Here is a 14316-nt window from a genome sequence, read left to right as displayed (position 1 = left end):
CTGTGCACCAGGAAACAGCAAGAATCAATTCACAGGCTTTAATTCCTCATATACTCATATTTTCCTGCATTTGTATGTTTACTTTCCTTCCTTTTCTCATTTCCTTGCCTCCACTGACCCATAAAACTATGGGGAAATTTGCTGGGAAAAACTGTCACCACAGCCTAATTTAGGCAGCAAATTATTGCACCTTCTGGTAACAGCCTCAGTGTGGTGGCTGTCTCAGCCCCACAAATCCAGACTGGTCAGGCTTGAAATGTAAGAGTAGTACTAGAATACAAGCAAACCAGCCTTAACGTCTGGAGAGCACCCCACAAGGTCTGAGCTTGCTACCCAACACCAACTCCCTGCTGCTGGTGGATGGCAGAACTGCTGAGCTCTGCCTTGGGCTGGTGCCTTCTCTCCTGGGATCTCACCGCTCTCTGTGGGAGCCCAGCTCTCAGGCTGCCTCACAAGAACCAGCCTCTCACTGCAGTGATGAGTTCCAGCTCTCTTTTCAGATTCCCTTTCCCTCAGTAACCCAATCTGCACTCCTTACCAGACACCCTGCCCTGTGAGGCAGCACCCAGGTCTGCCCTCCCTCCTCAGGGTGCAGGGACACGCTGCAATTTGTTCCCCAGGTGCCTGCCCAGCCCTGCTGTGGCACCACCCATCTGCTGGGATGCTGCACACTTCCACCACCACAGAATGCACCTCAGGAAGACAACAACACTGTCTTGTAAAGCTGACCCTGTGAGCAGTAGATGTGATGGAGAAAAGAACTCTGAAAGAAAAATAAGGTGGAAGAAGTAATTGCCTGGTAGAAATAGGGACCACCTGCCAACCAAGAGTGCACGGGAGCAGGGAAGGGTGGATTAAAACCATGACATTTTACTAAGGATTTTTTTGGGCAGTAGAGCCCCAAAGATAACCTTATAAAGCATTATTTGCTGTTGCAGATATTCTATATTCACTCATCTTTGCCATTGAAGAGGCTTAAAGGAAATAAAAAACCCCACAAAGAAACATTGAGAGAGATGAAATCCTAAACCCTTTCATCTTTTCCAACAAAAATATTCTAATGTCATTTTCTCCTAAACTGAGTTTTCCTGCATATTTTATACTAAATACGTGGAACAGAATAAGAAACAAACCCCAGGTTGTTTTGTCATATTGTCTTCATCCAGGGATTGCAAAAATCTAGATTCTGAAACACATAGAACAGAAAACAAAAAATACTGTCAAGCCAATACAGATGATACCCACCTTATTGTACAAAAATACTGGTAAAAAGTTTTGTGTTTTGTGTTTTTTCTAATAACTCTGGGGTGGTGAAAGTGGAAGTGACCTGTGGTGGCTGTTGTTCAGGAAGGGTGTGAACAGACAATGAGGCTGCTCAACCCTGCATGCCCAGTTCTGCCCTGGCGCAAACCTGCAGAGCTCCTCTGACATCAACAGCACTTCACAGCACCTGAGGGGCCCTGGCAGAACTGGTGACCTTGTTGCTATTTGCCTGGTTAGTGTCACTGTAGCTGGATTTACCAGGGGCAGTCCCTGAGCCCCGGGGAACCATGCAGTCCCATGGAGCCCTGCCAGACTTACCTAAAGTCAGAAAAGCAGCCCACCTAAAAATGACAAGATCTTGCACGACTGCAGTGAAGGTGGCACATGCTACAGTTTGTAAGAGATAAATAACTCCCCAAGCAGGACTTAGATGCCTCTGACATGTCAGGAAATCCCCCTGAGCATGGACAGCTGCACTGGCAGCACCAGACAAGCAGCTGCTCCCATGTGGCCCCAGCCTTGTGCTGGCAGGGAGCAGCAGGTCTGGGCAGCACGGGGTCCCTCACAGGGCAGGTCATGCTGCCACCACCCTCCTGTGCAAGCTGCTGTTGGGGCATCTCTGCTGACCACACCTGGGCTGACACTGCAGGGTGACAACAGCCATGTCTTAAGCCAAGTAGTTGCTGAGGTCAAACCCAGCCCCCTGAACTCCACCCCTGCACCAAGGCCAACAAGTTCCCATGGAGCTTGACTGACACACCCCAAGACAACAAAAAGAATTCAGATTCATCAAGTACAGTCTAATTTTGAACACAAAAAGTTATGAAGGTCTATAACTGAAATAAGCTGCATTCTGCTCTTGTAACTAGAAGGAAAGAAACATGTCCTACAGCCTGGGGCTTGGCTGCCAACAGCCAGATGTGCACAACAGCACTGGCCCCAGACTCTGAGCACTTGCTGTGGAAGAGGAGGGCACATCTTCTATTAGAAGCATTTTCAGCCAACTGCTTCCCCTGTCTTGCCCCTAAGACTTACTCAAATGGAGATGTATCCACCTCACTATTGTCTGATCTTTCTCAGATAAACAATGAAGTACTCCACAGCACCTGCTAACTTAGATGAGACAAAAAAATGGGGTATTCTAGTCCCTAAAAGCCTTTTATCTTATCTCATAATAACAAAATTAAGAGCAAGCTCCTCAGCACTTTCTTAGCCAGCACATGTTTTGATTTAGAGAATTTGAAGTGAATCCATAAAAGCTCCTTACCTCCAAAATCAGCAACAACTGCATGACCATCCTCATACAGGAGAATATTGTGACTGGGGAAAAATATTACAGATATTTGTTTAATAGTGTCTTAAAGATGATGAAAATACAGCTAAACTCTTGAGGAGTTCAAATCACCTGCTTGAGTAGATAAATGTCTATAGATCAACCACTTTTAGCTACATTGCATATTTATTGTTAGAAGTACACATTAAGTCTGAGAAGGAAAATCCAACAGCTTCATAAAAGAAAAGGTCAGTTTCTAATCAATACTAGAACAAAATAATATCTGTAATTAGTTTTAGACCAAGTGTAACAGCTTTATTCAATACGTGCACTTGATTACAGTGATGAAGTGAAAACGATGAGAGCTGAATATAAACACAGTGGTGGCCTTTAAAAAACTACAAGGACTGATTCTTTTCTCTTTTAAGGCTTGTATAAGTGCAAATTCCTAGTGGTGATTCCTAATTTATGCCAACGTGTAGAAGAGAAGGAATGGATCTGAAGAGTCCAAGCAGAGTGGATCACTAGAAACCATAAGAAATTCACTAAGCTGGGAAAAACCCCCAAACAACACAAAGGTGAGGCCTATTTAATACCCACACTTGATAATGCAAATGTTATTTTCACAAGACAAAGGTCCTGTAATTCATAAGTATCTCCATTTGTTTAGGGACAGAAGACACATCTCTTGCCCTGTAGCTAATCTCAGCACCTGGGATGAAAACCCTGGGGTAGGACAGGAGGCTTGTCAGTTGGTGTGGCTGGAGGGACGATTTTGGTCCTGCCCCCTCCTGTGTCCCAGTTCTGCAGTGTCCCTTTTCACAACACCCTTGAGATGAGCAGAGCGTGGCTGATGACCTGTGCTGAATGGCTTTGGACCCAGAAAGAGCCTCAGGTTGAGTGCCAGATTTTCATCTGCCTCAGGAGTTGGGAGCACACAGGGAATTTTTACCCTTTCCCCTTATTGTCAGTGCAAAGCATGGTCCTTGTCCCTGCTGGATGGGCAGAGCTGTGCTGCCCAGACCTGCAGCCCTCCTGCCACTCTGTGCCTGGGCTTTCATCGGGCCAGATTCCCCAGGCAGGGATGCTGTGCATCCTCCTGGGAATGCTGGAGCCCCTGGGCAGGGGCTGCAGAGCTGCCTCGTGTCTGTCCCTTCTGCCCCCTGGCTGCAGAGCTGCACCTCAAATGTCTCACACCCCCGTGTGTCATGGGGCCGCAGGCAGCAAGAAATCCCAGGAGAATGGGATAGTCATGCTAGACCTATATGTCAGGTACTATTTCCAGATAAAGTCTTCATCTTTGCCCCAGACAGTATCTGGAGTTAGGAAGGAGGGAATAAATGCAGGGAAGTTCCTGTTTGATCAGCACATGCCACATCAAGAGATCAGAGACATCATTTATCAAAGATCGTTTCTTGTACCAACACCTAGGAAGCTGTTGATTCAGTGAGCTCTTTGAAACCATAGCAACTGCAGGTCGCAGGGAGTGTAAAGGATTGGAGAACCAGAACTTTACCTTCGATTGTCAGCAGAGATATTTGCAGGCTTAAAGTTAAACCTGCTGGATTTTTCCTGAAACTACTAGAACCAAAGAGGCAAATTACGAGATCCGTGTGGTGGTTTACACCCTTTTATTGAAGCTAATGTGAAGAAAATTCAGCTCTGTGTTCATATTACATGTTTGAAGACAATGAGGGACGTGGATAATGTTTGGGAGGAAATCTGACCCTATGAATGCATCCTCTCTGTTAATGGGAGGATTTAAAAACATGAGCTTCCAAGTAGGAACAAAACAACTACAGAAAGAATTCTACACAAGATTATAAATGTTTCTTATGCATTTTATATAAGTCTCATCTTGTGAGCAGGAAGGCAAGAGAGCTGCAAAACCAAACCCAGCCAAGCCAAACCAGAGTATTTCTAACACTGAAACTGTGAAGAGGAAGATATTCACAGTAAGTAAGAACCGGGGGGCAGCTGGAATGTTCTTCCCTCCAAAGAGGATGTGGTGAAATGCGTGTTCAGAGAGATCTCCTTCCTTAACAGCTACTAAAAGGATATTGCCAAGAACCCAAAGAGCTGTCATCTCTTGTCCCTGCCACACTCCACAGTTTGAGAGTTAACAAGTAGCCATCAGATGAACCACTCACCATCAGTTTGTAACAAATGAAACGTAACCTGTTCAGCTCTCCCTCAGCTCTTAGTTATCATTTTGCAGTTTCATTAACAAAATAACCCAAACTGAAAAAACAGAAATATTTCATTTCTTAAGTAAATTGCAAGTAGCAATTGATAACTGAGATTTATGGAAGAGTTTAAAAATGAATGTCTGATGAAATTCAGAGAGGGAGAATTTCCATAAAATTCATGCACTAGTGAAAACAAAACCAAACCATAACGTCTCTAATAGCAAGTCCTTCAGATGGAGTTTCCAGTCAGCCCTACCGAGGCTGATGTGCAGGCAGGTCACTAGAGGGGGATGCAGCGCAGAGTTTGTAAGCTTGTCACATCATCTCTGAATTTCCCTTTACTGTCGGTCTCTGTGATGCGGATCAATTGTGCCCTTTGGCAACAGTTGTTTTAGCTTAATTGCACACGGTCATTCTGGAGAGATAATTCAAATTATATTTACCTTGTCAAATGAATAAAGAAAGAGAGCAAACAGTTACAAAGCATGGGAAACACTGGAGTTGGTAATGCTTCCTTTTTGCCAACCCTGTTATCTCACCTAGCACTACAAATTCAGGTAGTTTTGCATGTTGCTTGTGCTTGTCATCTCGTTGTGGAACTAAACCACTTGGGAGTAACAGGCTTTATCAGATATACATCCTTTTTAAAATCTTAGGGTTTTTTTTTGTTGTATGTGCCCATTCCTTAATTGACTAAAAAAGGAATAAGAAAGAAAAACAAAAGAGGAGAGATCTCTTTTCTCCTCTCACAGTCCCAGTAAACAGCAGTGGGCATTAAATCAAACCAGCCTCTTTGAAATCCTTGGTTATATTTCTCAAAGAAAGACATGTTCCCATGTCATTCAGGAGAGACTCCTGGCTTTCATCAGCACAGTGACACTGCAAATACAGCTTAGGGAACCTTCCAAACCTTAATCTTGAAAATCTATCTGTGTCCTAGTACAGTCTCCATTTCCCGGGTTTTGACTGGACTGTGGATCTTGAAATTAAAGCTGTTGGCAACAGTCCTCCCTCTTCTGCAGTACTTCTTTATGGAGGGATAGAGAAGCAAAGGATTGAAGCTCTGTCAATCAAAATAAGCAAAATTGAATCCAGTCCAAAATGTCTTCTCTTCTGTGTTTTGTAAGGGGCTCAGTCTAATCTACTGGTGGGTTTTGCCATATGAAGTGAAGTATTCTGCCAGAGATAAGGTTTGAAGGCAGCTTTATGCACTATTACTGGATTTCATATAGACATTTCATTTTGAAGTCAGTCCAGCTTTGGGGAAGGTTTTACACTAGATGATCTTGGAGGTCCCTCCCAACTTAACAGCTTGTGATTTTGTTAACTGTCACTTTCCAGTGGTTTCCCTTTAATCTCTCAGCATGCAGGCAGCTCTTCTTGCAACAAACAACATTGGGATTTGCTAAGGGAGTTCATTAATTCCCCAAGCATTGAGTAAACAGCTATATACATATTTATACACATATGGGCTTTTGCTTCTGCAGATCCATAAGTGCCTTTCAAATGCCCTTATTTCCTGCTCTTCTCCCCCCAAACAATCCTGGGTACACAAACCATGTGTCACTCACTGCAGTGCTGACACGTGGCAGCACAAGCTCTCACAACTGGACTGTTCCCTCCACACATACAAATACAACTCAGCTACATGTGCTCAGACCTGACTATAGGAAGACTCTTCTCCTGCCAGTGCAGCAAACAGGAGCACTTGTGCAGCCAACCAGCACCAGCAACCCACCGTCCCTCTTGGTTCTGTGGGCTGGAGATGCCAGGACAGTGGCTGCAGTGTCCTTCACAGCCCAAGAGCACACTCAGTGCAGGAGAACCTTGATGCAGGCTGTGCACTACTGCCTGAGCTATTCCACAGCTACAGCTTTCTCATACACCAGAGGGAAAGACAGTGGCCACCTTAGGATTGTGGTATTTTCCCTTTGCTGCTTTTCTGAGCTACAGGACTTCCACTGGGAAAACTGGTGTGACTCATGTTCACAGAGTTTAGTGGTGTTGTCTATAATTTGGAAACCGAACACTATCATGTAACAGTTACTCAATATAACAAAACTGAGGTAACTGAGGAGTTGGGAACACAAACCACACTCACGACACTATCCAACTTCAAATGGGAATTTGGAGTGGCTAAAAAATAAGGTGAGAACCTACTCCATGGTCATTAGGAGAAAAATGCAGGTGTCTAAAGAGAGAGCACAGCACCTACTTTACATTAAGAAAACAGAAGTCCTGTGATAATCCAAGAGAAGGTGAAGAGGCCAGCCAATAGATGGTAGACCCAGGGCACTCACATCTTTTGAAGTGAAGGTAAGCTGTGAAAGAATGGATAGATTATCTGTTCCTTAAAGTCTTGAATACATGAAAGTCTCGAATATCTTGGAAGTCATTTTTCCAACTGAAGTGTATGCACCAGTCAGGCAAAGCTAGGGCCCACATTGCACAAACCAGACTCTGAAATGTTTGGCTCTAACAGCAGAGGACTGGGTTGGTTTGTTGATTCCCAGAAGGTCTCAGAGTCCTAAGCTGAGTGGTGACTAAAATGATTTGTTTGGTTTTGTTATCTGCAGAGGGGGGTGAACAAGAGACTAAGCACTGGGGTTTGAATAATAACCCCACGTGAGAAAAAATATGTGCTTTCATTCCTGGCTGTGTAGAAATGGAGTATTTTGAATCTAGGTTGTTTTTCCAGTCTTCAGAATTATTTCAGTTCATGTCTTGTTCAACGTGACACTCTCAATTGAAGGTTTTTTTAGAAAAGAAGCTGAACTGTATGACATGAGGGTTTGGGAACTCATAGCTGAGGTCAGTAAATTGTAAAAAATAAGGGTAATAGTTTTCAAGTATGGATAACTACAGTTAGACTAAAAGGTGATCCAATTCACTTCATTCTATTTACAGCTTCTGAGACCCTTTATTCTCAGCCTTGCAACCTTGGATCTTTGCAACATCAGTATGGAATTATCAATGGTTGTATCCTGCACTGGGCATTCATTCCAGGGGGTATTACTCTGTACAAACTTCTGACATGAGCCATAGTACTTATCGATTTCATCAGTGTCCAGAAACACAGATTTAACAGTTTAACACAAGACACCCTGACTTTAAAACCCTTGTTATGATCCCCTGCTCTCCCTTCTCTTTATAGAAGCAGAAGATTGGTGCACCATAAACACAGATGAAAGTTCTCAGAACGCTGATAAGGCTTGAGCTGGGGGATGATTTCTCAGCTGTATTGGGACTGGACTGGGCCACCCAGGCAGGTCCCCCAGGGGCCACAGGTCCCTCCTGCCACTGCCCTCCTCTTCTATCCTCAGAGATCCACGACTTAGGAATCAGCTGCACTTTTCCAGGCAGCTCAGAAATAGTGAAGTGTGGTGAGAATCACTTTTTCTAGGAGAAAAGGAAACCCCTGACTTTTTACACACCAATTCATTTGCTTTCCAATCTCCCGTGGTACCCCTGTAAGTACACACTGCTGCAGGGACAAGGCATCTGCCGTGGGTGCCAGCAACCAGAAAATCTGACAGGAGCTGGAATAAGACCTCCCACTTCTGCACTTGGCTAGCTCTGGCTGGATGTCTAGAGGAACAGCGAGGCACGGCTCAGTTACTTCCACACTTGCTAGAGAAAAAAGGAGGTTCTGTTCTTGGTCCTGAAACTTGATGAGAGAAGAAACCTCTGAAGGTAACTGGAAGAGTGAGCTATTGCCACATTATCAGTCTTCTACAGCTCTGTTAAAGCTGGACAGAGTCAAGCTTAGGGACAAAGACAAAAGACTTGCTAATTAACTGTTTGCTAATGAAAGACAAGTACTGTATCCAGTATGCATTACAAGAACATAAACCACAGCCACATGGGCTTGCAAAACGTCTTTTAGCAGGAAACTTTGAAACTGCTTTACCTTCTCAAGGAGGCTATTGCAATTGTTTTAACTTTCAGCAAAAAGCACACAAGAGATAGCAGAAAAACACCATTTGCATGCAACAAATGAAGAACAAGTCTTTTAGAAACGAGCATCAAAACCAGATTTTCAAGCAAACTGGGATTGTGGGGAAAGATTCACCAAATATCTTAGCTGGGTGAAAAGCTCCCAGTAACTCTGGAGATGAAAGCTGTCACACACCTGTCACCATGCCCTGGTGGCACACAGCTTGAGGGCCTGAGCAAGTCACCCTATGAAGGAGACGAGTGTGGACACAAGAGTGCTGACATCCTGTTTATCAAAATGTTAACTGGCCCAAGCAAATTCAGGAGAGTGAAAAACCTAGTAAAAAAAGACATTGGGAAGTTGGGATGGCTTACATGATGCAGTGAAAATGAAAGCCATATTGATGGTCTCAACAAAAAAGCGTAACTTGCCCATATTAAAGCTGTGGATATGACCAAGAAGGGTGTCCTGGTTTGAGCCAAGTGGGGAACAAAAATTTCACCAGATAATAGTTTCTAGGACAGAAAAATCAAACCTCTCCCAACCAGGACTCCCACAAATCACTGTCTTCAAGATTTCTAATTTCACCTATACCCAGACCTTGAGATAACCAATCAACTAATAAAAGTTCAGTAGGTTCACACAATGTAGCCACAACTTCTCTAGTTTATATTTAATCTGATTTTAGCTCCCATGTATGTTTTCTATCAAAATATTTATGTGATTTGAGTATAACGTGGAATTGTTTTGAGACCCTCACCAGATGTCAAGTGAAAATATTAACCAAAGACAAGACTAAACTAGAGAGCCTCTTGCAGCCTGTACCCTGGGTGGGATGTAGGCACATGGTTCACACAGAACTACAGACTTTTTTGGGGTCTTGGTTCCAATTTGGCCTCAGGCAGAAGGGACAAGAACTATCACCATTTCTCACTGTGAATAAAACACATTGAGCCCCATCTTCAGCAGCAGTTCTGCTCAAGGGTTGAGGCTTTGCATAAACCCCACATGATGACTGGCATCGTCAGGGCCTGGGCTGGCAGTTTTTGGGGAGAAGCTGAGAAATCAATGATTGGACCCTTCCTGTGCCTGACACACACGGACCTGTCTGACAAACCAAGGGTGAATGCCCATCTTGGTGCTGAGTGTGTGTGCATGTCTGGATGCAGGAGGCAGTCTCTGGAAGGGCTGTCTCAGTCTGGCACCACCACTGAATGCTACAGTTACTGATCCTTCTTTTCTGAAGCAAAGCCCACAGAAATAAGGCTCAAAAGGTGCACTTCACAAACACTGTTATTGCCTCAATGGCACTTGGAAATTTGAACACCACAGATGAGAAAGGAATTCTTAAGCCTCTGTTTTGAGAAATTCCACAAGATAAATCTGAGCTGAAGAAGGTTAATAGTGAGTTCAGCAGAATCAAAATTAATTGTCTTAAGGGCGCACACAGTTTGAAATGGTGAGACCAAGCACTATTTTCTTCATGAAACCACAGAAGGAAAAACCCAAGAAAGGCATCAGGAGCATGTAATCAGCCCAGCTTTTACAAAAGCAAGCAGTTCTGCGGGTCTGGGGCTGCAAGGGCTTCTTCCTCAGGCAAAGCATGTTCAGTGCATGTCCCTTTGCCAGTGAACAGGGCCAGGAAAGATCTCTCTACCTCGAGCAGACTGTGTGCTTAATGAAAGGCAACTGCTATTTTAAGGTTTCATAGGGATTTTATAACAAAGAGGAGGTGCAGACACCATCCCCATTACCACCAGGCTTCCAGCCTCTCTTTCATCTTTATCACTGAGCCAGCTCTCAGAAACTTTAACAGACGGGTAGAGCCATCAAATGAAGGTTAGTTGTGCAAAGCCTTGGTCCAGCCCTGATCAGCTATTATGTCTTAAATTAAATTGAAACTAAAACGGTCTCTTTTATTGAAGTGCTATAATAATTGTGGCTACAATCCCTCACCATGGTGTAAGTAGTAAAAAGCTGATCCATGTCACCATTGCTGATAGCTGTCAGAACTTCTTTATCCAGAACTGGAAAGAAAAATAAAACTCCCAATTATTCTCAAAATGGAAGGATAACCCCTTTTCCAGGGTGGAGACATGAAAGATTCATTTTCTTCTCTGTTCTGTCAAGCTGTGCTGAAGATTTATTTGATGCATTATGTGCATTGCATTAGGTTTCAGAACTCACAAGGAGGGTTACAAGCTATGTGAAAATTTAAGGTAAAAAATTTAAGGCTCCTGTGAAGCCATTGGCAAAACTTTAAACAAGAGGTTCAGAATTTCACTCTTGGTCTTTCCTTCAGCTTTTGTAAAGATTTTCATCTAGTAATTGTGCCTGTGGGCTGACTGAGGCTCATGCTGCAAACATGACTTCTACTCTCACAATGCAAAGTTTCACAGTTAAGCTACTCTCAGCACCACACGTGAACCCCACTCATGTCCTTACAGCAAATTATCTTTTGACCCCCACAAATATAATCTGGTAAAAGTTATCTGAGGAAATGATATGCTTTTGGCTCTCTACTGAGACACTGGTTTTGGTTTTCTTTTGAGGAAAAAATTATTTAAAATCCCTCAGAGCAGTGTTATTTTTTTAACGCTCAGCAGTGCCAAGGCGTGAAGCTGAACCACAGCTTGGATCTTTGCAGTCCTACAGCAGCTACACAGGCTGCAGCATCCAGACATGGGGCTCTTGGCCTGCACCACGACTGAGGCAAGAACTACAGCTTCAAAAGCAAGCACCTCCCTCTGAGCTCCACGGCTTGGTGGCGTGGAAGGAACCTGGGAAGGGATGAAGCTGAATGAGGGAGACTCCCTGGGAATGTCAAGGATGTGTCAAGTCAGAGCCAGGGGGTGAGGAGAGGGGAACCTTGATGGCAAGGAGGAGGACAGCAGGTCATGGACATGGGTGGTATGCCATGGAGAAACAAGGCAGAAAAAGAAAAATGAGATAGTAAGAAGACGTGCTTCCAGCCTGTCTTCTTTGCAGGTTGAGATCCAGGTTGGCTTCTGCACAGGGAATCCTAGTGAATTCATCTTACACTTTAGGAACTGGGCACTCACAAATAAGGTCTGGCCTTAACAGCTTTTTTTCTGTAACATTTCCAAAAGCCTCCAGGACAGGAAGAGGCATGTAGCTGTTGTCAACAGCTGCTTCTTTTTTTGAGAAAGGTTAATGTGAAAAAAGCTCTGCCCAGTGCCAAAATTTTCCTCACAATTTAACATCCTGAAAGTTTGCAAAATAATCAGTTTCTCTTTGCTCTGAATCCAGACCCTGTTGCATAAGATGGGTTAAGATCAATCTGCCAAAAGAGTCAAGGACTTTCATTTTGCATTGACTCGGAACACTTTATGGAGCTTAATGTTACTGAATAAAAAGCTTAATGTTACTGACTAAACTGACATTGCTTGTCAAGTAAATCGTATTTGTTCATATGAAGACGAAACATTCAGTTTTCATTTTTTGGTTTTTTTTTTTTCTGAGATTTGAGAAATAGAATGATATTTTAAAATCTTAGAATTTGAATTAGAATTTTATGAAGCTCTGCTACTCTAGAATTGCTAAATCTGAGATTAAGCCAGTACACAGTCTCTCTACAGGGATGAGTACAACAGATCAGCAATCTCACCACACGCCTCTTGTGCCCCCACAGAAACACCATCTCTGCACACTGAAACGGAGTAATTGGGTGTGTAATTGGCAGTGGTTAACTATAGCCCTTCTGATGTGCTTGTAGCAGTTTTAACAGGAGCAGATGGATGCACTCATATGTTGGAGTAGGTCAATAAAGCAAAGCATGCTAAAATTTGTGGTCAGAGCATAAAGCAGAACTTGTGCTAATATTGCTAACCCAGGGCGCATAAATGCCCAAAGACTGGCTAGAAGTGACTGCATTTTTCAGACTAAAACAAGTGTCTGTTTCTTTTGCATTAGTGATCTGATTGTCTTCTTCAGTCTGCAAGGATATTTTTTCTTTTGCAACCACAGAGTTATTATTTTGTTTAAAAATGTGTCTTCAAGAGCAGGAACTAATTTTTTGACAATATCCTTTTGAACCCAAAGTTCTCAGGGACTGAGAGAGGATTGAAGACATCATCATATACAATTCTGGCCCTCAAATTTGTCACTATGGGCCACTGTCAGAGACAGGAGACAGAGGTCAGTGGGCTCCAGCTGGCACCCTTACAACTGCTCATATGTACACACACACTGTGTCCTTGTCACGCTTCTAAGCCCAAGAAACCTCCCTTTAGTAAAGGACAAATGCTACCCTTGAAGTTGGTTCCTTCCTAGGTGTCCTATGTAGAGCTGTCAGTGCAGGTACAGTTGGAATAAGCAAGGAGAACCTGTCCTGTGTGCAAGCCATGTGCTTCTCTTGGAGATGCCACCAGCAATGTCCAGAAAATTGCTCCTCATATTTCCAGGATTTGGTTCCAGAACCCTGAGCTGGACATAGTCTTACAATAAGTTTACTTCTTCACCTGGCAAAGGGAACAACCAGTTCTTTTTCCCTAAATAGTGTCTTTCACAAGGAATCTTTCACTGCAGCTATCACTGTCATAGGAAATGCAAACTCAGAGCAAGATGCAGGAAAATGTTACTGTATCACCACAACTCTGTAGGACAGGTCACTGCAGATACAAACAAAGCGAACACTTCTGCATGTCTGGCACTGAAGAAAATCCATTTTGCTACTCACTTCATCCCACTTCTAAAAAATCCTCTCTGCGGAAGCTTCTTGTCACAGGGCTTGCACATACAAAGGAGCTGTTTCCAGGCAAGCTACCATGGCTAAGAAGTGCAACAGTCAGTCAGCACCTTCTTCACCTGCCTGCTCTTCTTTAAATACACCCAGGGGGCTTGGTTAGGGCCCTGCCACAGCAGAAGTTAGTGTAGAGGGGCCAGTCTGAGAGATTGCTGGTGTAGACACAGCACACACAAACCCTGCTCAGTAGGGAAGGTTGCTCCTTTTTCAGACAGGCACCTAAACCAACCAGCAGGGATTGTCTTCTGAGGCCTGTTCACATTTCTGCAGCAACCTCAGGGGAAATAGGGACTAGTGGAAGTCAGGGACTTAACTCTTAGAGGAGAAAGGCAGGTGAAATTCATTATTTCATGTGTTGGTTTCTAAATGTATCCTGGAAAAATACACGAGGTGGCATAAACTGTGCAAAGACTGTTCCACAGGAGTAATGGATGCAAACAGGGTAGAAATATTGTGTACATTTCAGAGAAGAGGTCTGCCAGTGAAGTTACTCTAAGCATGCAGTAGACCACTGTCTGTCAAGTCATCAGCTGAAATGTTTTGAAGCCTCCAGTGAAGGTGAGAGCCCCGTGCCCCCATTCCCCAGCCCTCCTGATGCAGGCTGACCTTCCCCAGCTCCATCAGCGTCCAGGAGATCCTACACAGCTACCAGGTGCTGAAGGGCAGGTGGGCTGCAGACCGTCCCTCCTGCTCTCAGGCTTCATATCCCCTGAAGTTTTAGGATGAAGAAAGAAACTTACCTGTTCAAATCCCGATGTATGATGGGCTGGGTGAGGTTGTGGAGGTACTCCATGCCTTTGGCCACATCTACAGCAATGATCAATTTAGACTGCAGATCAAGAGTTCTGTATTTTGAAAAACAGAAAATTACTCAAAGTTAATAAACTGA

At 43.9% G+C, this 14316-nt stretch overlaps 1 protein-coding gene across 1 annotated transcript in view; it reads right to left on the bottom strand.

Moving 5' to 3' along the window:
- TNNI3K (TNNI3 interacting kinase) overlaps window positions 1-14316 on the bottom strand; it is a 54500-nt gene that overhangs the window by 15004 nt on the left and 25180 nt on the right. Inside the window, exons 17-19 of the mRNA XM_051625728.1 lie at window positions 14168-14272; window positions 2531-2583; window positions 1134-1186 (exon numbers count right to left, since the gene is read on the bottom strand). Of these exons, the coding sequence (XP_051481688.1) occupies window positions 1134-1186; window positions 2531-2583; window positions 14168-14272 (211 nt within the window). The remainder of the gene's footprint in view (window positions 1-1133; window positions 1187-2530; window positions 2584-14167; window positions 14273-14316) is intronic.

Source organism: Apus apus, chromosome 7 (genome assembly GCF_020740795.1).
Source record: "Apus apus isolate bApuApu2 chromosome 7, bApuApu2.pri.cur, whole genome shotgun sequence".
Classification (NCBI taxonomy): Eukaryota; Metazoa; Chordata; class Aves; order Apodiformes; family Apodidae; genus Apus; species Apus apus.
The sequence above is the reverse complement of the archived record's forward strand: the minus strand, read 5'-3'. Positions and strand labels throughout refer to the sequence as shown.